Raw genomic sequence first — 23410 nt, forward strand, 5'->3', positions numbered from 1 at the left:
ATAAGCTTTGTTTGCTTCTTGCTCTTTACCTGTCATATTACAGTTCTAGAGCTTCCTCACAAATCGCCTCTAGATAGTTCCAAGAAGTCAAATTCCTTTTCTTGCGTATACTGCAAGTGCCTAATACCAAGTGAATGCTCACAGACATTGTTAAAACCTGTTCACGTCTCTGAAGGAGAGAACACACAGTTCTCCACTCGTGGGGTTTTACAGTCGAATACAGAGGACAGACTTCTACGCATGCAAGAAGACGAACTGTATGCCTGCATCTTCCTAAGTGCCCCATAAATATTGGAAATAAGAGGCAATGTAAGAAGTCAGAGGGGATCATAATTCAGGGCTCAGAAAAGTCTATCACGCAGGCCCCTTGCTGCTGCCGGCATTGCCCTCTGAACATGACTGTGGTCACACCCTGGCTCTGCTAAGCAACCTCCCGGGACTGCCGGCTTGCAACAGCAGCAAAGCTTGCCATTCTCCTCTCCACCACCCCATCCTCGCTCCCCTGCCATCCCATGGCATCACCTGCTGCCACCTAGCTAAGCCAGGCTCTTGGCTTTGTACACCCCCCTCTCGGGCAAACTGCTGCCCCTCCTTCCGTCTCTGGTCTCGGTCTTCCTCCTGAAGTCCCTGTGCGTACGCTCCCAGACCAGCTGCCACACTGGGTTGTAATTATTCATTGATATATCTGTCTCTTCCCAGTATATTTTGAAAGCAGGGCACTGGTTTTAATCCTCCTGTCCCCGGCTTCCCTAGCTCTTGGTACACCAGTGGATGAATGAACAAATGAATGGGTAGATGAGTAAATGATGTGTTCTTGAAGCATGCCCACCTAAGTTCACCAGCAGGCCCAGAGAAAATGGTGTGGGCAAAGGTTCTTGTCTTTAAAACCTCCCATTAGAAGGAACAGGATTGCATACTAGAATCTTACTGTCAGTTACACAGATGGTTAGTGTTCTTAATTTCTAGAAAAACAGATCCCCCTGAAGAATCTTAGTTGTAATTTTAGCCCTTACCTGTTAGAGCTACCAGACTACCCTCTACCTATAGGCCTCATGTAATTTTACCTGGGTTGCACAGCAATTAATGACTGCTTAGGCACGACCCAGGTTCATAATTTAGAGGGTGATCAACAGAGTTAGGGGTAGAAATATACTGCATTCTTTTTTTTTTTTAAAGATTTTATTTATTTATTTGACACAGAGAGAGACAGCTAGAGAGGGAACACAAGCAGAGGGAGTGGAGAGGGAGAAGCAGGCCTCCCGCGGAGCAGGGTGCCCGATGTGGGGCTCGATCCTGGGATCATGACCTGAGCTGAAGGCAGATGCTTAACGACTGAGCCACCCAGGCGCCCCGAAATATACTGCATTCTTGCCATGAGAAATCCTAACATTAAGTTCAGAAACCCAACCTAGGCAGTTTTGCAAGATGCAGTAAATACGAAGTTGGAATAAACCTTTGTGGAGAGCCTGTTTATTTACTAGGGGTTTCATGAGGGAAAGCTCATTAAATTTAGTCCTAAAATCAGCCCTGCCGGGGCGGGGGGGGGTGTCTTTTTGATATCTTTTTAACGATGTTGCAGACGATTAACTTGCCAAGAATGCACAGCCAAACTGAGTTCAGCTTTGCACTAAGATCTTTGAACTCCGGGGTCTTTACCTTTGCTCCCGCGAGCTTGCTGCTTGAGCAGCCATCTGTCATGTGTGGGGACGTCATGACGCCTCTCGCTGCCGCTTCCACCAACCGGGGCCTGTGCCGTCAGTCAGCTTGAGCCACGTCAGGCTCCCGCCTTCTTTGCTCTTTCCTTGGACTCAGCTGGCTTCCACCCCATCTCTCTCTGTCCCTGTTGCTCTTTTTTGTATACTGTACTTTCCCAGCTTTCACTTTTCTTTTTTCTTCTTAATGTTTCCTTTTTCACTACTTACTAAAATTCTTTTCAGCTGTTGTAATATTGTTACAGATTCAATCTTAAAGGTAAAAAAAAAAACAGCCTTTGAATTTCATCTTTCTTGAACAAAGAGTTGAACATATTGAACAGTTGGTGCTTACAGCATCCCCACATGAATGAACAGATTAATCCAGAGGTTTGATTATAACACATGTTTTGTTTTTCTAAAATCCTAATATCTTAGGCTAAGTGATTATTGAATTCTGAAGTCCCCAAATGTTGTAATTTATCAACACTATTTGTGTGTATGTGCATCAAGAGAAAGAAACTTGGGTGTAGCAATGAAAAAGATACAATTTGAATTTTTAAGTAGCTCCTTTTGTTCTACGAAGATACGGTGTTGAAAAGGTCAAGCCACCAGAAGCCAACGATTTCTGCTGTGCAGACCACGGTAGGCCAGAGCCGCGAGTGGATGGCATCTGGTCTTTGGGAGGCCTGCTGGGAAATGTCAGGGAGGTGCCCCATCCGTCTTTTTAGAATGAGAAGCTCTATAGAAATTACCAAGAGTGTGAAGGGTTTCCTTATAACGGTGAAGTAAATTTTTTCCTACTCACTTACCAAAAGCCAAATGAGAAATCAGGTCAGTCTGGTGTAGTTCCAATCCAAATGATGGGTATTTCTGTGAACTTGCTGGTCGTGTCTGGAGTCCCCTCTCCCGCATGTGTTGATTTGGCCCACGCCGCCCCGATTTACACACACTCCAAAGCCAGTGTCTCCTTGCCGCCTTCCCTGAGCACATGCTCGCCATGTGCCTGTGAGACTTTTGTCTTTTCCTTCATCTGTGTTGGAGTCACAGGCCCTCTGGTCTCAGGGACCGTTGTTTTAATTGGCCTTACATTTTAAATTGGGTTGATTATTATATAGCTTAGGAAATGAGCCTGGAGGTGATCAGTTAGTACAGGAGAGTTTTCCCCTTGGGCAGCTCGAGGAAAGGCATGGTTCCTATTTTAGTATCAGTGGATCAAGAGGAAGAATGTTGTCTTAGAACCGCGGCCCTTGACTGAAAGTTCCCCGCTTCTCAGGGAGTCGCCCCAAACCTGGTGGCACTTTAGGTTCCACCTCTGCGAAATGGAGGTGGTTATTTGGGGGCAGAGTATGTTTTTAAGTCATGTGAGGGGAACCGAGATAAGAAAGAGCGTTAAGTAACAAGTCAGCCTTAGGGATTATGATACCGGAAAACTCTTAACCGGGTACTCATCATCCTCTCCTCCTCCTGATAACATATTCTCAGTGGGTGACTTCTTTTGTCCTTCTCCTTGTTTTGCAGAGGTCAGAGGTCAACTCCGCTCACGCACGACGGACAGCCAAAAGAAATGCCCCAGGCTCCTGTACTTATTTCCTGCGCTGACCAGTGAAGCGCCCTTTAGTTGTAAAACATTGTGCTTTACCTACTACCCTAGCCTTGTCTTTACCGAGGGATGCTAGCGAGTCCGTGTGGTGGGAAAGACAGACTGCGAACAAGTGCTCGTTGCCCTGCGCGGCCCAGATTCACTTGAAGCGGAAGTTAGCATCCTGGGCCGGTGTGTTCTCTTGGAACCCAGAGCCTCTGAGGGTGATGTTATCTGTCTGGTAATGAGCAGAAACGGCATGATCCTGGAGCTTTGCTTTCTATTGAAGGCTTTTGACGGTAATAGGTGGTAACTTGGTAAGAGGCTGCCTTTACTGTAGCTCATCCAGCATCTCTTTTACCAACCAGAGAGTGTGAAACTAGTTTCGTATATTACCTAGTTATTCTTTCAAAACAAAAACAAAACAAAAAAACAAAAACTGACGCACTGCACTAGTTATTATTAGATATTCTTAGTCTTTTTTGTACATGGAGATTTAAGTTCTAAGATGGTTTATATAATAGGTTATACCTACATTTATATTGTAGAATAATATTAAAAAGCCTGTTCCAGAGACTCCCAAGCAGCACGGGCAGGCAGATGTACCATTGTTAGCGGTGTATGCTCGGCCTCGTGGTCCATATATTCTGCACTTTTATATATTTGCCACCAGAGTGGTAGTTTGCTGGCAAAAAAAGAGAGAGAAAGAGAAAAAATTAGAATTCTTACAAGCTGAATTTTTTTCTTAGCCTTGAGTGACCAAGAAGAATTTGCTTGGGGCACATTGTGGCAAATATTTTCCCAGACAGGGGAAGAGTCCTGCAGATTACAGAATACTGATGTTTTCATGCCTTGAGGATTCTTTTATTTTTTACACAGGGGTCTAAGTGACCAATGGATCGTTCATACAAACAAAAAAAAAAAAAAAAAAAAAAGAAAAATATTATTCAGAAGTGACCTTAGTATTACTTCACTATTCTGAACACATTGAAGACACTCACTTCATGTGGACTTTGAGCTACAGACCTTTTCCATCCATCCCCAACAGACTGGACGGGTAGCAGCCGCTATGCACAGCCTGATTACCACTGCAGGGTTCTAGAGCCATTTCGAGTTGTGTGTTGTGAAGGAGGTATGGAACAAATGATGAGGGAGGTATGCTTGACCAGGGTGGGAGTCTTAGTCATAGAGCCACCTGCAAGTTTGTTTCCTTTCTGTGTTCTGTTGCTTTTGGACATTAAACCAACCGTACACATGCCAGTGCCAGGCGGATTACCTGGCTTATTAGAACATTCGACATATTGACTTAACCACCTGACATTCACAGTGTCTTGTTTCCTAGCAACACATGCAGAGTGATAGAATTAGCCGGAGGCTACCGATTTTACAGGGTATTTGTCCATAGCACAGAGTGTATCCCCACTCTCGCATCGCAGCACAAACTACCAAATTTTAATTATTGGATTCCAGCAATAATTTTTATTGGTTTTCAAACTGGCAGAATTTTGATAGCGTTAGTTCGAGTTCAAAGCTTTTGAATTAGATCTCTACATGGTAACAGTTTACAAGGTTTTATCTAGCTTTCTTATTTATACTTGACTCAATTGTAATGATGATTTTTTTTTTCTAATTGTAATTTGACCTAATAGCCATACAAAAAAAAAAAAAAAATGACTCTGTTAGTACTGACTAGGTTTAGCTTTCCATAGTTGTAGATGTTACTTCAGTTTCGGTGCTGGAAAATATGTACAACATACTAACAGAATTGAAAAAGAATATAGGGATTTGGTTTGTTTGTTGTTGTTGTTTTTTTTTTTTTCAAAGCAGGTAAAGAGGGCAGCAGAGCATTGGAACGGTGTCCTCAAAAATGCATAATCATTGTGGGCATGGAGGAAGAAGGAAATAGTAAGCTAGGTTAGTCAGAGGTTAAAGCTTAACCCTATTCACATAGAAATAAATCAGGTGAGCAGCCCCAGATTTTAGCATAAGATTTTTACTATGATGCTGTTTTATTAAGATTTTCTAAACTTCAAAACACAAAGTGAATGTTTGAAAATTGCTGGGTCCCGGTGTTGGTGGCTGTTGGAGTTTTTGGACCACTTGCTAGCAGTGATTTAGAAATTATAATTAGCTAAAAATCCAAAAGAAAAAGAAACCAACAACAAAAATTGTTTGGTGCAGAACATGCACCTTGACAATGGTACTAACTTGTTATTCTATAGAACACGTTAGAATAGATCTATTTTTGCCAGAGCACCCTCCTTCAGTCCTCCAGTTACATTTCACTAGATTTCCTTAAGAGATTGCTGTATATTCATGGGACCTTTTTTAAAAAGAAGTAAAACAAAAGATTACTTTTTTCTATGTGATTAATATCTTACTTGATCTGCTTTTCCTAAACCTCAGTGGCTTTTCCCTTAGGCAGGGGTGGGGCGGGAGGGCAATCTACTGGATATGACTGTTTTCAGATACTTTAAAAAAAAAAAAACCTTTTTGTAGAAATGCTTAATTTTTAAGCGGTTAGGCACTGAGAGTAGCAGAAATCCTGCAAAGCTTTATAGTCCTTTAGACACTCGCCTTGTCTCTCTGAGTGAAGTCTTGATTTCAATAATAGTGCTTTTCTCATGCCCTGAATCCGCTGGAGAGGGGTGTTGGTATTTTCAGGTAACAACATTTGTTAGCACAAATATTTCAGACCAACTTGTAGTGCCCCCCCCATCTATCATTTTCATTTCATTTCTCTCATTCTTTTATATTTTGGAAAATCATATTGCTATGGTGTGTACTTTAATCTGCCAGCAAACACCATCGACACTAACATTTGTCCCACAAGCATCCTCAAGAGAAAAAGTTGTTGCACCTTATGTATATCTCAAGCAAACCAAAATATGATGCTTTTCTGCTTTGTTTTATTCTAAATTGTTGTATCATATCTTTCTGAAAAACCATTCTGAATCTAGTTGAAATTATCGATATTTATGCTTTTAACCTTAATTTCTGGATTCAAACCTGTATATAAATCTTTTGAAAAAAATTGTCCTAGCCCTTCTCTGTGATGCCGAAGTGGATGATTTCGTCTCAGATGGAGACGCAGTACTGTTCCAGTTTCTTTAGCCTTTTATTTATTTAGTTATTCTGGGTATTTTCCTATGTAATTTTGAAGTGTGTAGAGTATATTATAGTAACTGAAGCTGCAGCTCTACGAAGCTGAGTGAAAGAAGAAAAATACTGTAAGACATCCTTCTTAAGTTTTTATTCCTTTGAATAACTGTAATGAGATCAGGAAAAGGAAAAATGTCCCCCAGCCACATTGATGATACAGGTTCTTATCCCCAAATTAGGTTAGTTCCCAGATTCTGGATCAAAACGTAATTTGTCAAAGCCCTTTTATAAGGATAAGTCATACTGTTGTGATTCTGACGGTCTTTTCCCCACAAATACCAGAACTGTGTTCATTGAGTTCTGTCAGACGAGCTTTCTACCAATGCCAGCTCAAAGCCATGCTGAAATCATTCCCACATTATCACTGATTCTAGTTCCTGCCGTTAAAACTGCTGGAGAAAAAGAAACAAAAAATGGTGGAACACTCTGAACAAAAAGGAGCATCTGAACTGGTCTGGTTATTTATATTCCAACAGGTTTATTCCCTGTCACTTTGTTATCCAGTCAGATGCTACTCTGCCTAAGTCCTAGAAAATTTTGTTTGCACTCTGCGGTCTTTGGCTCATCGTATGGAAAAGTTTGCACCTCTGTAAAATCTCAAGCAAATTATAAATTGATACAGTGAACCAGGAGTAAGCCGGAAACTGAATGACATGTTTTGTTTGTTCGGGGTGGGGGTGGGGGGAGGGAAGGAGGGTGTCCAGTAACTCTGTTCCAAGTTTGGCGTTTGGCATTAATGTGAAGCAGTGGGACCGTGCTGCCTGCTGAACTACTGTATGAATTCCAAGCGTTCTGGAGGCCGGCGGCCGGCGACCACACAGCAGAAGGGAAGCGCCACCGCCTCGCTGGGGAGAAGGAAGGAAGTCCAGCAAGGCCTGGAACCGCCCCTTTGTAAAGGGGGAGTCGAGGTGTCCGTGATGCTGTTGAAGAGACTCGCCTTTGATTGCACTGCTCCCTCGAGCCCTCACGTGAGGCCAATCCTAACGGGCGACCTCAGCTTCGAAAGTTCTTTTCAGTAAGTCCTGTTGGCGAGCTTTGTCCTTCCTTGCTCCTCCCTTCAGTGCCACTGTTTCCCACTGCAGTGTTGTGACTTCCCAGACCGCCTTCTCCAGAGAGAACAATGTATTGCTGAAAATGGGCAGTAGAGGCAAATGTCGTTACTACGTCTGACCTATAAAGTATTCAGAGTGACTGCTAGGTGGAAATTAAATTTTAGCTTTCCCCACATAGGACCTTGTTTTGCACCTTACACAGAGTGTACTAATTGTTAATTAGCTGTTGCTTTTATTTATACAAGCATTCCCAAAGAACTAGATTTGGATTTTGTTTTTATTTGAGTTTTGGGATTTTTTTTTTTAATTATCTTATTTAGATTGACTAACATCGTACTTATAATAAGAAACAGTTGTTCAGTTTATCTTACCAGGTATGTCTGGTGAAGTATTCAGGGTTTGATGGACTGCTTTGCTTTAGTGTGGAAATGATAGCTAAGTTTATTATACTCCATATTAAAACACCTTGTCCTGTTCACTGGGGACACTATTTTCTTTACATCTCAGATGAAAGAAGTGACAAAATAATGAATAACAAGACAAATCTGTTTGACTCCCCTGATACACCTCCATCTGTTTGTGCTATGCTTTCCTTAAAAAAATAGAAGTGTACATTTTCCTCACACCCAAAAAAGAGTGTCCTCTCCTGGCCAAATCTTATTTGTGGTGGTAGGACTTATGCTAATAAATTGAAAGGAGGAAACCTTGTACTAAGTTCTATGGCCACCGTTTCCTTGTTGCAGTCCGTGGTCAGAATTGATCCTGCCCTCAAATCGATTTTTGTGCGCAGAACTAGTTATCATGAGAACTACTACTCCTTCCAAAGATCGCCCAGTACCTTGGGCCAGAACCGGTTACCGCAAGTAACAAGGACCTAATTCGATGCCTCCACACCCTCCCACCCGCACCGCAAATCATACCTCACAGGCTCTAACCTGAATCCCAGAGGCACGTGGGTTTTGCGAACTAACACCGCTGTCCCTTTGCAGCCCCCAGGGGCTGGCTCGTGTCCCCTGACGCCTCACGTTAGTGCCTCGGCTGTGAGAGCAGCAGAACTGGGGGTGAGGCAGGTTTGTGACCTGGAGCTCAGCACGTGCTCAGCAACGTTCTTCTCATTTCCTTCGCACTAAACAAGTCTCTTGCTCTCAGGAATTTGTCCAAAAGAAAAAAATAAAAACCACCTGAGATTCCATGTACCAGATTATGAACTTTTCTCATAGGTTTGAATTGCTTACTTACATGTCATAAATTAACCGTAGCTTCATTTGACCACCGGGTCTGAAGTCTGTTGACAGTTTCAGCATGACTGAATCGCTCATTTTTTTGCTTTCAGAAATTGGCTTGGTTCTCTTTAGAGTTGGTGTAAACATGCCATGTAATAAATGATTTCCACTTAATGGTACAACAGAATTATTGCTTTCTTAGATGTATGTGTAGTAAAAGTCAATATACACATTTATATAATTTCTTTCTTCAAAATCTTATACTTAATTTGATATCTCTAAAAATTGCACATGTAAGTCATGTGTATAACATGCTAAAGTACTTTAACTGTGATCTTAAAACTGAATAAAAATATTTAATAAAAATTTGAAATATTTTAAAGAGATTATTCAAATACATTTCTTGACGTTCACACTCCTAGCCAGAGGGTCGGTGCCTTCAGGAGACCCTATCTACGAAAAACAGTAGGGAAAATACTTTAACAAAAGATATCTCAGCTATGTCCGAATGTCAAATGCTGGTCTCCCCCAAACTGTTTGCCTGAGACTCCCCATGTTTGAGCCGCCCGAGTTGCTTTCCCCTCATGGGTGGAGTAGAAATCAGCCTGACAAGAAAGAAGATAGGCTTCCTTCTGCTACTTAAGAGGAGAGTCTCCTGGCAAAACATACCAACTTCCCCCGAACTGTAATCAAACTGAAGTGATAGCATTAAGACTATAACCCAGAGTATAAATTCAGACCTCAGTTTTGCTGAATACAATGTCCTGAACCTTAGAACCTTGGATGTTCTCTTAATCTTTCAGAATAGCACATGCCCATGGGCATGCGGTGTATAAATACAGGGTATAATGATATCGCAGGCTTTGCGTTCAGACAGACTCGCTTCAAAGTCTGGTTCTACCCATTTATTATTGGGTTTCTCAACCTCCCTGAACTCCACCTCACTTACTAAATGATGGTGGTGATAATGCCTCCTCACATTTCTGCTAGGATGAAAAGGAAATACATAGGAAAATGTTGGCATAGTGCCTGTAAGGGGAATGTCCATTAAATGCTAATTGTGGATTTCATTTTTACTCAACTCGAAGGTCGGTATATTTAAGTATATTCAAAAGAGACCGTAAGTATAGCTAGCTCCCTTTTTCAAATAAATTTGTAAGGGCCTGATGCATTAGGAGTAAGCTCTGTCAGGAGATAACATGGTATAGAAAACTCAGAACACGTTACATTCACGTAGGTAACTCACACTTGTATATGTAGCGCTATAGGATTTGTCCGTAAAATTAGTCTGCTTGGTGAATTACATGTTCTAGTACTCCGGCACGCTTTTTTCAATTACTGAGAAGAAAATGTCTTGTGCTGGGGACGGGGAGCTCCATACCAAGGAATGTAAATTCTAGGACAAAAGACAACAGGTTAATACATACGTGTGGTTTGATGGGTCCACGTGGATTCTACAATACATCCATCCTTTGGGGTAGAACATAAAGTCTCTTGCAAGGAAAAAGTAAAGTGGTTACCAATAAGGGAGCTAAAACTAATAGCACCGATGCCATTCTGTGCATACTGAAAACATAAAATTGTTAATCGTCATTTTTCAGAAACCTTTTCACCTTTTGAAAGGATGGAAATTTTCAAATATATGCAGAGGTAAGAGACTAGCATACTGAACTCCCTGGGCCCATCGCCCAGCTCCAACAAATACCAACGTTTTCTCAGTTCCAGTTTCATTTGTATTTCACCCGTTTTCCTTCATTTCACCTCCCAACCCTAGCTCTGCGTATCCCAGAAGTGTGATTTCGTGTATAAATACTTCAGATACAGCCTTTAAAAACAAATATTTTGATATGCACAAATTTTCCTTTTTTTTTTTAATGTATCACCCCCTCACAATTCCAAAAATACGTTTGCTTCCTGCCCAAAGCAAAAGGAATCTGTGAGCCACAAGAAGAGTCGTGCTGGAGTGAAGATTATTTGGAATTAGGTTATGCTGTTCACATTGGATATCTCTATATTTACCTTTCTTGATCCGCAGTTTTCTAAAGAGATCATCAGAGAGACCCTTTTCTTGGCATGTCTTTATTTTTCGTCTTGCTTCCTATGATCTTTCCCTTTTTTTCCAGACAATGTCTAAAAAGGCCCAGGGGCTAAAACTTTTATAATTTTATGTAAAATTTTCAGGAATTTTCCCTCCAAGCCTGTTCCCACTTATGTTTTCCTCTCCCAAACTCCCAAGAGCGATGTTGGTTGTAGGGGAACAGTAGAGGTAAATTTTTAGATGAGCTCTGGAAGGCAGGTGGCCCAAGATTAAAAAAAAATCTGAAATCCTGGGTCAACAGGCCAGAAATTAAAGCATAAAGTGAAACCCCTCCTGGAAGAGGTAAATTGATAATTCCTACTCGAAGGCTCAGCCCACTTGGAGATCCCTCACCCCAGGGAATTTTACAAAAGGTCATTTTGTCTCAAGGTTGTATATTGCAGAGTCAGAAAAGAAAGATGTGAGGATTGAAACTTTCTTGAGAATGATGGAGGATGAAAGGGGACCAGGGAAAGTTCATACAAATAGGTCTTTCAAGTTCGATGTCTAAAAGTCAAAATGGTTTTAAAGCCAGCGTGAAAAGATTTCCAAGAAATGCGCTCAAGTATAATGATTACGTTTTCCTGATCTTTTCTACTATTTGGCATCATACCTGTGGTGCTTATGAAAGGCAAATTGAATAGATACTATAATTCATATCTTCCAGAAACAAGCAGGAACGTATTGAAAAGATACATAGAAACAGTAGAAATACACTCAGTAGATGTAAAAATAGGTAATTTGCCATCTAATTTGAAGCTTGTATTTGAAATACACTTAGTAGGAAAGCAGTATTGATACAGATAATTATTTTTCCTCCAAGATATATAATCCTTGAGATAAATACTGGAGAAATTCAGATGGTGTTTTAGAATTTTAAATTTTCACTTCTCCCATACTATATCTTAGCTTAGGTATTTATATAACTATATTAGAAATAGAAGCAATATTCTGCACAAGTCCTTGAAAATCTAAACCCTTTTTGTAAATAGAATATGAGGTATTTAACACACTGATGCTAGCCTTACCTGCATTAAAACTTACTGTGTATCCATCAAAATCAAAACTTTTGTTAAAATAAAAATTGCTTAAAAACAGTGCTCTGTTCCACTTCTCTGTTCAAAGCCCATGAAAATTATTTCAGCTCACTTGTTTTCACTCCAGAAGAGTTCTTTGTTATCCACACCTCATGTCCATTAAATTGTTTCTGTCCTGCTCCTATAACAATCTAATCGTTCAGCAGAGCTGCAGTGGATGGCTGCTCTTAGATACGGGCCAAGTCCCAACAAGACTCATCTTCCGCTGTGTATATCCTAGCGTGGGTGTGGATAGCCTAGTGGGGGTTAGAGATCTGCAACATTCTTTTTTTTTTTTTTTTAAAGATTTTATTTATTTATTTGACAGAGACACAGTGAGAGAGGGAACACAAGCAGGGGGAGTGGGAGAGGGAGAAGCAGGCTTCCCGCAGAGCAAGGAGCCTGATGCGGGGCTCGGTCTCAGGACCCTGGTATCATGACCTGAGCCGAAGGCAGATGCTTAACGACTGAGCCACCCAGGCGCCCCTGCATCATTCTTTAATTGAAATGCAATACAGATGAGGTTGGGCATGAAAATCAAAGGCAGTCAGGAAGAAGCTACATATAAACTCATGGGAAACTTGGTAATCTGCATTTCGGAGACTTTAAGGGAAAAAAATGGGAATGTGTTACTGTTCTACTTTAAAATTTTTATTTTTTTAAAGCCCTTTCTCATAGAAGAGATCTTGGCACAAAAATCGCTGCTAAGGGGGCGCCTGGGTGGCTCAGCCGTTAAGCGTCTGCCTTCAGCTCGGGTCATGATCCCGGAGTCCTGGGATCGAGCCCCGCATCGGGCTCCCTGCTCTGTGGGAAGCCTGCTTCTCCCTCTCCCACTCCCCCTGCTTGTGTTCCCTCTCTCTCTCTGTCAAATAAATAAATAAAATCTTAAAAAAAAAAATCGCTGCTAAGACAAGGCCACAGATCGCGGAGAATGACAAGAATGAGGTAACAGTCTTTGGGGAAGATCCATGATGCAGTGTATTTCTTTTAGGTGTGTGCTGGGGCATGCAACATCCCAGCTGTGTTGACTCCAGGACCCCTGAGCAATTAGACAGCACATCGGCTCAGCCTCGGCACAGCCTAGGGATATTTGAAATGGTAAGGTCAAGCAGCACGGTTTCAGCATTTGGCCTTAAGAGTTAGAGGTAATTCTGATAGCCAGAGAGTGTGATTCTCTGACTTTCTTTTCCTTCTCCCTTGGCTGTCTCCTTTCCTCAATCATAGTCTCAGGTCTTGCGTATTGCTGAGGTGAAATTTTTCCAATTGTTGCATTTTTCTTCAGCAATGGCACACCTCCGTGCTTTCGCACCCTTCATACACAAAAGCTGTATTAGGTGTCCCTTTCTTTCTTCTCCACTGAGAATATCTGTAAGGATTTCATGACTGAGGTGAATGACTGGAGCAAGAAAGAACTGTTGGGAAAGATTCTAGTTTTTGATGTGTTGCCACTATTTCAGTTGGGGTCTGTGTGCATGTGAGACTTTTATTTGCTAATCCTCAGTCATTAAAAAGGACTTTACTGGGGCACCTGGTGGCTCAGTCGGTTAAGTGTCTTCCTTCTACTCAGGTCATCATCCTGGGGTCCTGGGATCAAGCCCCGCACGGGCTCTCTGCTCAGTGGGGTGTCTGCTTCTCTCTCCCTCTGCCGCCCCCGCCCCCACCCCCCTGCTCATGCTCTCTCTCAAAGAAATAAGTAAACCTTAAAATAAAAAAATAAGGGCTTTACTAGAAGGAAGTACCTATTCTTATCTGGGACTGCAGGATTACCTCCCCTTTGGGAGTACTTCACTGAAGGCGGTGGATCTACTTTTTAAACTAAATATTCATCTCAGTATGGCCAAATCAACCCCCGTCCCCTTTTTAGGGATTGATAGTTAAAGGAATTCTTTCCACTCGGAAAGTATGTGCTTTAAAAAGCAAGATGATCTCTCTTAGGGCTACAAACTGCACTGTAATTTATGCATGAATTTAGAAAAATTTGAGAATTTCAAGAGTTTAATTTGGAGTTCATCAGGCATCTGTCTGTGCCCCCCCCCCCCAACGAAGACTGCCAATGAGATCTGTGTTGCCAAAGGGCTTCATTGGTCTTCCTCTCCCCATTTCCCAAAGATCTGACTTTCCATGAGTGGGTTACTATGGAGCAACATTCCTTAAGGACCTAGTTGTGCTGAGGACCTGGCTAAAGCCACAGGAACAATGACTGTCTTCACCCGCACAAGCCCACCCGATAGGGCACCCGAAATTCCAAGGGGGATGCAGAAGGTCCACTGTTAAGCATGCCACCATCCTCCCTAGGACACTGTTCAAACTAGAATCAGACCAACATCTTTTCTTTTATATATGAACATTTACCCATGTGAATTACTTTTTTTGGGTTCCTCTTTCACTCCTACCCACACATCCAATATTCCATATGCCTTCTTTTAAGAAACAAATGGTTTTCTGGTCCGGGTGTGCACTTTTCTCTTCCGAGTTGCCTTTGGGTGACATTCTAGCCTGCCGCCACCACCACCTGCTCCTCAGCCCAAAATCTATTTTAGATAGAATCTGTCCCAGCGTTTGAGCCTACTGCAGAGAGCAGCATCAGTAATTGGTAGTGCAAGTGAACGGAGTCATAAATTAGCCGAATGAATACTATTTCCTGGGGAAGAGCAGGCTTTTGCTGGCCGTCAACGACAAGGCAGAGCCAACCAAGTGGCAAGACGGCACAGCGGGCGGGACCCTGGAAGACTCCCCAGTCCTGGAGCAGGGAACCGTTCTCCCCCCGCGGATCTCCTTTCCCTGCTGAGGAGTGCTGGCTGCTGGGACAATCCTCCAAGTCTCGAAACAGAGATGAGGTTTCTGAGACTAACCTGCTGCAGATTAGCAACACGATTCATGCTTCCTAGTCCCTTTTCTTCCTAATCCATTTTATATTAAGGTTAAAACTTTTGAATGTGAACGTTAACCTCCTATTAGCTTGAGCCATTTACCTTCAGAACTTAACCATGCATGTGCATAGTTCTCAGTTTGAAAATCAGGCAGAAGATTGATCATTTCATGTGCTGGGGAGCAAGAATGTCCTGTCCCCTTTCTGGCTGGACTGAGAAATTGACATGAGACAGATTAACAGGAGTAAATCAAATTTAATAGCGTACATACGGGGACTCCACGCAGAGATAGAAATATCCAAAGACAGGTAAAGCACGGTTGAGATGTCATCTTGAACTAAGGAGAAGCAGGGAGGCGTTTGGGTCTTCGGAGGAAAGGAGAGCCACTCACGGGAAGATGAAAAAGAGTAAATGGTAAACACGTTTGCTGGGCCACTCAGAAACGAAAGGACTCGGAGGACTTGGATGGAGCAGGCCTTGTCAGATTCCTCCCCGCGCACCACACCTAGTTCATATGATAACGGAGGTTATCTATGGTGATAGCTCTCTTCCTGGAGCAGGTCCTCTAAATTCTTTTTAGACATTTGAGGGGGAGGTAAGGAACTTTTCCTAAATCTGCTGGGTTTTGATTGCTTTTTTAAAAATAGATTTATTTATTTTTTAGAGAGAAAGCCCATGAGTGCGTGGGGGTGGGGGGAGGGCAGAAGGAAAAGGAGAGAATCTCCAGCAGACTTCCCGCTGAGCCCAGAGCCCCACGCCACGGGGCTCCATCTCATGACCCTGAGATGACGACCTGAGCCGAAATCAAGAGTCAGATGCTTAACCGACTGAGCCACCCAGATGCCCTATTGATTGCTTTTTAACTCAAAATAATCTTCATGCCACAGTGGCCCAACTTGGGGTGGCCTGCCCTCACCCCCCAACACATGTAAACAAGACCTTCTTGTGGCCCCAGGACACAAAAGCAACAAACAGGGACTTCTCCTCCTCCCCTCTTTACCTGTGTTTAAAAATAAAGCTAGTATTTTTATGGTACTTCTGAGGCACTTATACCCAACATGTTTAAATAGAATTATATGTGCTTCAGATTCATGACACAGCCTGATCCACATTTTCCAGTTTTAAAAGTACAAATTTTCCCAATTGCCCAGGAGCTGCCAGTTTCACGCAACAATATAAACCTAATTATATTCCTTTCTCTGAGGCCATTTTTTCCTTGACATCCATACCAGGTAAGTGGAACTCAGTGTCTAAATCATCAGTTTATAAATCATCTCCTCTAACCTCCCTGCACTTCCTAAACCCAAGTTGGGGACCGACTTCTCACATACTGTCGGAGACAGAATGTCTGGCTCCTTCCCAGATCAATAGGTGCACCATCGCCCTGCCAGGAGGCCTCCAGGGAACCCGAGAGAGGACAGAGCCACCTGACGGCCTGAGTTCATTCATTTGCATTTTCCACTTGGCTATGATGATCAGCCAGAGCATATTCTCCTGAGATGGATGAGATCGGGTCTATTTCAAATGACTTCGAAAGGACAATGCTGTCATCGCCTACTTGAGGAAATTGCTGGCTGCACAGAGGAAGGGAAGTGACTTTCTGAAATATGATAGTGAAGCATGACTATAAAATGAAAAGCAATTTAAATGTATTACTGGACAAAAACCATTAGCCCAATGAACATAAATAACCTTATGGAGGAAGGGCACCTGTTTCCAGATAACTTCTCTTTAGTTTCAGGGAAATTTCTCTCTTACTGGAAGGCCCTTGAGTGTCATCAAGGGGGTTTACAACTGAAACATGTTATCAAGGAGTCAGATTTTTCCACTTGTGTAAACAACTCCATTGAAATTACTGTGACTTTTTTTTTTTTTTTTTTTTTTGCAGGCAGGGAAGCCACTAACAACTGGTATAACTAGAACCAGGCAATTTTGCTTTCTGAAAGAAGGGTTGTCAACTCCTGATTATTCCTCTCAGATTGTCCTCACAGATACTGCCAAATTCCTGTTGACATCACCCACACCATTACCCACTCCATTAAATTCTTTGTATTGTTAATGCTGTCTCTATTTAAACCGATTCAGCAAGAACTGGGAGAAAGGGGACTTTAAATCTCTAGGCTCAGGAAAGATGAGACACTCAGAGGCCCCAATCCGACCTGGACCTGCAGGTGGGTAGAAGTTTGCAGGTCGTCCCTGCACTGGATGACATCCTCGGGATGATCCACAGTGCAGTTAATCCTTTGTGACACCAGCAGTACACTGAGAGGGTTTATGCGGCTGCCTGCTGTGCCCTTGAGTCTCAAGGTGTGGTACCGTCCTCCCAGGACGTTAGACTGTAGAGTGAGATGGGGGTCAGCAGCCCTAGCGCATGTGTGTACCCCTGAGCCAACATGCAGCCCGGCAGTTCCCAAAGACAGAGGGCTTCGCTTCTGTGTTCTAGTATTGTTTGTGGCTGTTTGCTTGTCTGCCAAAAGAGGAGAGGGAGTCTCTAGGACAATCACCTTGGACTCTGGGGGTCGGGGTGGGGGGACATTTTGGAATCTCTTGTCTCAAAGTAGCTGCTCCCCAAGGGGACCTGAACTACAGGCGCCCCAAGATGAAAGCTGAGAACTGGTAGAGGAGGATCCCCCACGTGAGGAATGTGGGATGAGGACTGCCAGATGCAGGGCCTCTGAAAACCAGGTCCTCTTTAATATAAATCTTCAGGCCAGCACAAACAAAAAACAGATATTCCCATCAGAGCCAAGTTGAGAGGAGGGGGAGCCATTTTGTACAGCTCTGTAACACCCAGGGAGCACAGTGCCCACACACAACAGACAACCCGGAAACCCCACTGATGGGGCAGAACTTTTCCCCCACTCCTCCCTGAGCCCCCGTACGACCAGAATCAAACCACCTCACCCCTTTATTTCCATATCTCTAATGTGGGCACTACAACATCTACTGCCCCAGGGGCATTTTGTGGATGCAGTGAGATACTGCATTTGAACAAACTGTGTAAACTTTAAAATGCAATTAACAAATGTAATGGTTAAAAAATTAGAATGCTTTAAGAGAATAAAAGACAAGCCATAGACTGGGAGAAAATATTTGCAAATACATATCTGATATAGTTTGCGTATCCAAACTATACAAAAAAACAAAAAACTCTTAAAATTTAAGAAAATAACCCAATTAAGAAGGCAAAAGATCTGAACAGACACCTCACGAAGGAAGATATGCAGATGGCAAATAAGCATATGATAAGATGATTACCATCCTACATCATTAGGGACTTGCAAATTAACATGAGGTACCACTATCTTCCTACTAGAGTGGCCCAAATCCCGAACACCAACAATCCCAAATGCTGACAAGGATGTGGGGCAACTGGAACTCTCACTCATTGCTGGAGGGAATACAAAATGGTACCACCACTTTGGAACAGTTTGACGGTTCCTTACGAAACTAAACGTAGGCTTACCATAAAATCCAACAATTGTCCCCGTAGGTATTTACCCAAATGAGTGGACAACTTACGTCCATACAAAGAGCTGCATGTGAATGTTTATATAAATATATATATATATAATATATATAAATATATAAATAAATGCCTCAAACTGGAAGCGACCAAGATGCCTCAATAGACCAAGGGATAAACAAACTGTGGTGTAACCATACAATGAAATATATTATTCTGTGCTAAGAACAAACAAACAAACAAAAACCAAAAAACCTGAATTCTCAAGCCTGAAAAAGACATGGAGGAAGCTTAAATGCATATTGCTAAGGGAAAGAAGTCTATTAGAAGAGGCTACATACTGTATGATTTCAACTAATGACATTCTGGAAAAGGCAAAACTATGGAGACAGTGGAAGTTTGAGCGGTTGGGGAGGGGTGATTAGATGAAACGGGGCATTTTTAGATGGTGCAACCATTCTGTATGACGCTGTAATGGGTGATAAGTGACATCACACATCATACGTTTGTTAAAACCTATCGAATGTATACCACGAAAAGTGAGCTTTTATGCAAAGGATGAACTTTAGTGAATAATGCTGTCAGGACTAGCCCGCCGCTCCATCAGGTGTACCACTCCGCCGCCAAGGGCGAATGATGGAGGGACCCTGTGCAGGGAGGGCGGAGAGAGCGACGGGTTATGTGTGTGTTCTCTGCTTTCCGCTCAGTTTGTCTTTTCTTTTCTTTTTTTAATGTTTTATTTATTTATTTGAGAGAGAGAGCATAAGCAGAGGGAGTGGCAGAGGGAGAGGGAGAAGCAGACTCCCTCCTGAGCAGGGAACCCAAAACCCAAAACCCAGGACCCAGAGATCATGACCTGAGCTGAAGGCAGATGCTTTAACCACCCGAGCCACCCAAGCGCCCCCGCTCAGTTTTTCTACAAAACTTAAAGCCGTGTAAACAATAAAGTTTATTAATTAAGCAAAAAACTGGAAAGTCTCCTCCATGTGTCTACTTCACAAATATCACCTAAGAGGAGCAGTTTAGTGGCTGAAAATCCACGTTAATTTTCTCATTGACGTTCTTCTGTTTAATGAAGTAGGTAAACTATACGGGGAAAAAAAGAAGGTTTTTTTCCTACAACTTTCTTCCTTTGGGACTCAATAAAGCGAGGGTTTCTTTTTTTCCTTATCTTGGATGGAAAAAATAAATAATTAATAAGCTCTTCCTTTTCCTGAGTTGGCCCATCTACAAAAAAGTCTGGAAAATACTGCATCTAAATGAAAATAGAAATAAGTTCTCTTCTGTGGAAGGACAGCTACCCCATTTTACCCAGGTGCCCCAGCTTGGTTCCAGATATAAAAGAACGTTTTTACAAGCATACTCATCAGAAAGTCCTGATGCCTCTCCGAGGGAGGGTGGTTATCTTGCCCTGTTTGATTTAACCTGCTTTCATCCTTTAGATGTGGAGAAACGACTCACAAACTTGGCCACAATTGTGACACCCATTTCATATCAGGTTTGGAAGTAATACAACATTTATTAGAGCCTGGAAAAAAAAAAATCTGAGAAGCATGAATCTATTTTGAGAGGGGATAGACCTTTACTCTCTCCTGAATTTATTTACCCATACACTCAGCAAATATTTACTAAGCCTCCTGAAAACGGGGGCTTGAGCTGTGTGTAGGAGACGGGAGGAAAGGCCTCATGTCTGCCTCAACAAAAATCACAATCTGTTGCGAGGTTCCTCAGACAAGAAACCGGAGAATTAGAATATAAAATAATCCTTTTAATGCCTGAGGAGCACCGTGGAGGGAGTCAGGAAAGCTTCCCAGAGGAGGGGACTTATGAAGCCTATAACGGGACGAGCCAACCGACCTCTGTGTCTGATCCGTGCAGTCAGAAGCCATAGTGCAGACCGAACTGACTTTCACCACAGAGAGGGGAATAACTAGCCTCTGTTTTGTTTCTGCAGGAAGCAGGAAGACCGGGGCATGAAGAGAGAGAAGGCATGGATGGATTTCCAAGTGAGCACAACCGTTACAAAATCTGATAATCCTACTTCTTTACTACATTTTGGGCTCTTTATAAAGGTCCAACAGGCAATGCTAACGTCCCAGTTACTTCTGTTTAGTTGGGTTTTCATAATAAAATTATGATCTTCAGCAATACTAAATTAGAGATCGTAATCACTTTTTGAATTTTTGTAGGAAAACTGTGGACCCTTTTGCCTTTTAACATCCCCATCCTGTTCGACACCAGTTGCCCCGGGCTTTCTAGACTTGAGTGCGTCTGCCCCGTTGCAACGATGCAGGGGCAGATGCTCTTGCCCGTGAGATTCGAGACCTGTTTGCACTGCACACTGGCCCTCACTTGAACCTCTCCGCCTGTTCTGTCTATTCTCAGGCATCTGGGTGGCTCAGTGATTAAGTGTCTGCCTTCGGCTCAGGTCTTGATTCCAGGATCCTGGGATCAAGCTCGGCATCTCTCAGGCTCCCTGCTCAGCGGGGAGCCTGCTTCTCTCTCCTTCTCTCTCTGTGTCTCCCCCTGCTTGTGCTCTCTTGCTCTCGCTCTCTCGAATAAATAAAATCTTAAAAACAACAACAACAATAAAAAACCTGGCCTATTCTTAAGGCATCAACAAATTTGGGGTGCCAAAAGTAACATTTAAAACAAAATTAGTAAAATGCTAATTTGACACTTGCTATTCTGTTTGTTAAGTCCCAGCAGGAAATAGATGACACAGTGGAGTTGGGCAACTTTGAGTTTAGTAAGGAGACTCTTCACCAAGGGGTAGGGAAACCATAGAAGAAGGGTCCTTGGGCTGGTAGCAGTGGGCCCTGTAACCCTTCTCTCCCCACGCCCCCAGGCCTGAGGGGTGCAGGTCCTGGAAAGATAACTTGCACTTGAAGACAAGTGGGGAGGGCAGGTGAGAGAGAGACACGGTCAGGTATAGAGGCAAAGGCTTCACTCTCCTTCCTCCCTCTAGTCTCCTGCTCTGTTGCCCATGAGCCAAACCCATCTGGAGCCCAGAGCAAGAAAGCTTGGGGCGCGAGTCGGTTCCTGTCGCCTCCCAGGACACAGAGCAGGATGGAGAGAGGTGGCGAGTGCACTAGGCCAGCAGACGAAAGATACCCAGTATGGGATATCACGGATTCACCGATGGCATCAAAGGAGTCTTGACGTATTTTTACATCACAGTATATTATTTTGAAACATAGGCTGGGGGAGAAACCCCATTTTTGTTCATGTTCCAGGCCTCTGAAAGTCTCAGTTGGGCCTCCCCATTTGGTGTGTCTGGCCTGAAGAGGAAGGGTGTTGTAACGTGGTACTTTTCAGTCAGCTCCAGCCCAGAAGATCAAAGGCTCCTGAGGAGGGACCATATGTTTTGCTCAGCTGAGTACACCGGGCTCTGACCTTGAGAGGAGCTCGACTGTCAGCCTGAAGGGCAGGGCAGAGCAGGAACCTGCTGGGCAGGCCACACATATGCCCTGCCTCTCCGCACTCAGCGTCTGTCTGGTGACCAGGGTCTGTCAGTCCTGGGGAGATGCATCCTTCGGGAGGCAAGCTGTCCCCCTGGAGGGGGAAAAAACACAGAGTCAACACACACCTAATTTAGAAAAAAATTGGGGTCAGCACAGGGCACCCGATGGATTTTTCCAGGGGAAAATGTTCGTGGTTATTTAATAATGTTGATAACCTCTCGCTAGCTCTGGGCAGATAAAAGCACTTTCATCTGTACTCCGTACCAAAACAGAGCGTTTGTATTTAAATATTTGAGTTAAACATATCTTGTGTTTGTCAAGCATTAATGCTGTTGACATTGTTCCATAGCTGCACTCTTTAGGGAGTTGGAATCTGTCTTCGATATTAGTCAACAAACCTTAGGAAACATCTGAATAAGAATCAGGACCGTGTCAGCTACTCAAAGGGGCCCTTGCACTGGGGAAGAGAGATGAACTGCAGCCGTGGGGAGGGCGGGGAGGCCGGGGATCTGAGAGATCTACTGAGCTGGCCGCCATACTTGCTCCTGCTAATCTTACCCTGGGAGGGCACGCTTCGTCCTGTGCGGAGCCTCCAGCCACCGCCTCCACCGCGGCCTCCACCTGTGCCTCCTCTCCCTGGAGTGGAGCTCTCCTGTGCCCTTCCGGGCCAGCATCTACCTTGAATTCCTAGAAAACTCATCTCTAGCCTCACACACATCACTGCACTTCCCTCTGTTTAGCCGGGCCTCTAAATTCGGAAGCTGTGTCCTAATGTCTTGGGTGGGGGGTGGGAGGTAATTCTACCAGGGGGAGCTGAGCCACCGAGCAGGTGGCCGTGGAGGCCAAGGTGCCTGTGTTGATACCATCCTCTGCCTCGGGGGCGTCCCCGCCTCACTCCCCTGACCCCTTGCTTGCCCCACAGGGACCCTCCACGCCAGCGGCGGCTGGAGGCTGAGAGGGCCCAGGGAAGGGGCCAGGAGGAACTCCTCACCATCTTTTCTATTTGGACCATGTAGCCCTCTGAGCCGGTTCCGTTTTAAGAGCCTGATGTCAAGAGTGCTTAATTTGATGGGCCTCACACAGCTTAAGAAGGAAAGGAGAGCACCGACTGAGAGCTGTACGTTTTCCTCAGTGACTTGGGCCTCAGCTGGGGCAGCTGGTTGGAAGGAGGAGGCTAGCAAGACGTCCTCTGTGCTGCGCACAGGGGCAGAGTGACTGCACAGAGGAAAGGAAGGTGGCGGGGGTCCGGCGCTGTGAGGGGCAGAGCCGGGCCAGAGATGAGATAGCCTGACAGCGGTTCACTCCCCCACCCTGCCTGTTTTGCTCTCCCCAGGCTTCTTTCCTTCCTCCTCTCCTGTGCCTCCCCCACCCAGGCCCGGGCCTGTGGGCGGGGTCCATGTTCTTCAGGCTACTCCCTTCTCTGTTCTGGGGAGAGGAGAGGGAAGAATCACCTGTCACTGCAGTTTGGGACCTGGGCCCGGTGGGGAGTTGGTGTGTCCCTTTGAGAATATGTGTGAGGCAGTGCTAACTCCGTGCCCAGGCCAACCGGGGATGAGGCAGATGCCATAGTGGTGCTGAGCCTGGGGGGGGCGGTTATTTGGGAGATGAAACATCACTGTCACTCATCAGGGCCTAGAGACATGATCTGGGTCCTCATCACCTAACCGACTCCCCAGGAAGAGAGATGCATGCTGGAGAAGCAGCCCTGCCCCCCACCCCAGCCCCCTTTTCCTAACACCCCACAAGG

At 44.0% G+C, this 23410-nt stretch overlaps 1 protein-coding gene across 2 annotated transcripts in view; it reads left to right on the forward strand.

Moving 5' to 3' along the window:
• The window catches only part of BBX (BBX high mobility group box domain containing), a 99064-nt gene extending 92580 nt beyond the window's left edge, over positions 1-6484 (forward strand). For both annotated transcript variants that reach the window (XM_044914041.1, XM_021692309.2), the window contains one exon: positions 3213-6484. In XM_044914041.1, coding sequence (XP_044769976.1) covers positions 3213-3300 — 88 coding nt within the window. In that variant the 3' untranslated portion in view covers positions 3301-6484. The remainder of the gene's footprint in view (positions 1-3212) is intronic.
• Positions 6485-23410: the final 16926 nt, after the last annotated feature.

The sequence above is a fragment of the Neomonachus schauinslandi genome, chromosome 1, assembly GCF_002201575.2.
Source record: "Neomonachus schauinslandi chromosome 1, ASM220157v2, whole genome shotgun sequence".
Lineage (NCBI taxonomy): Eukaryota > Metazoa > Chordata > Mammalia > Carnivora > Phocidae > Neomonachus > Neomonachus schauinslandi.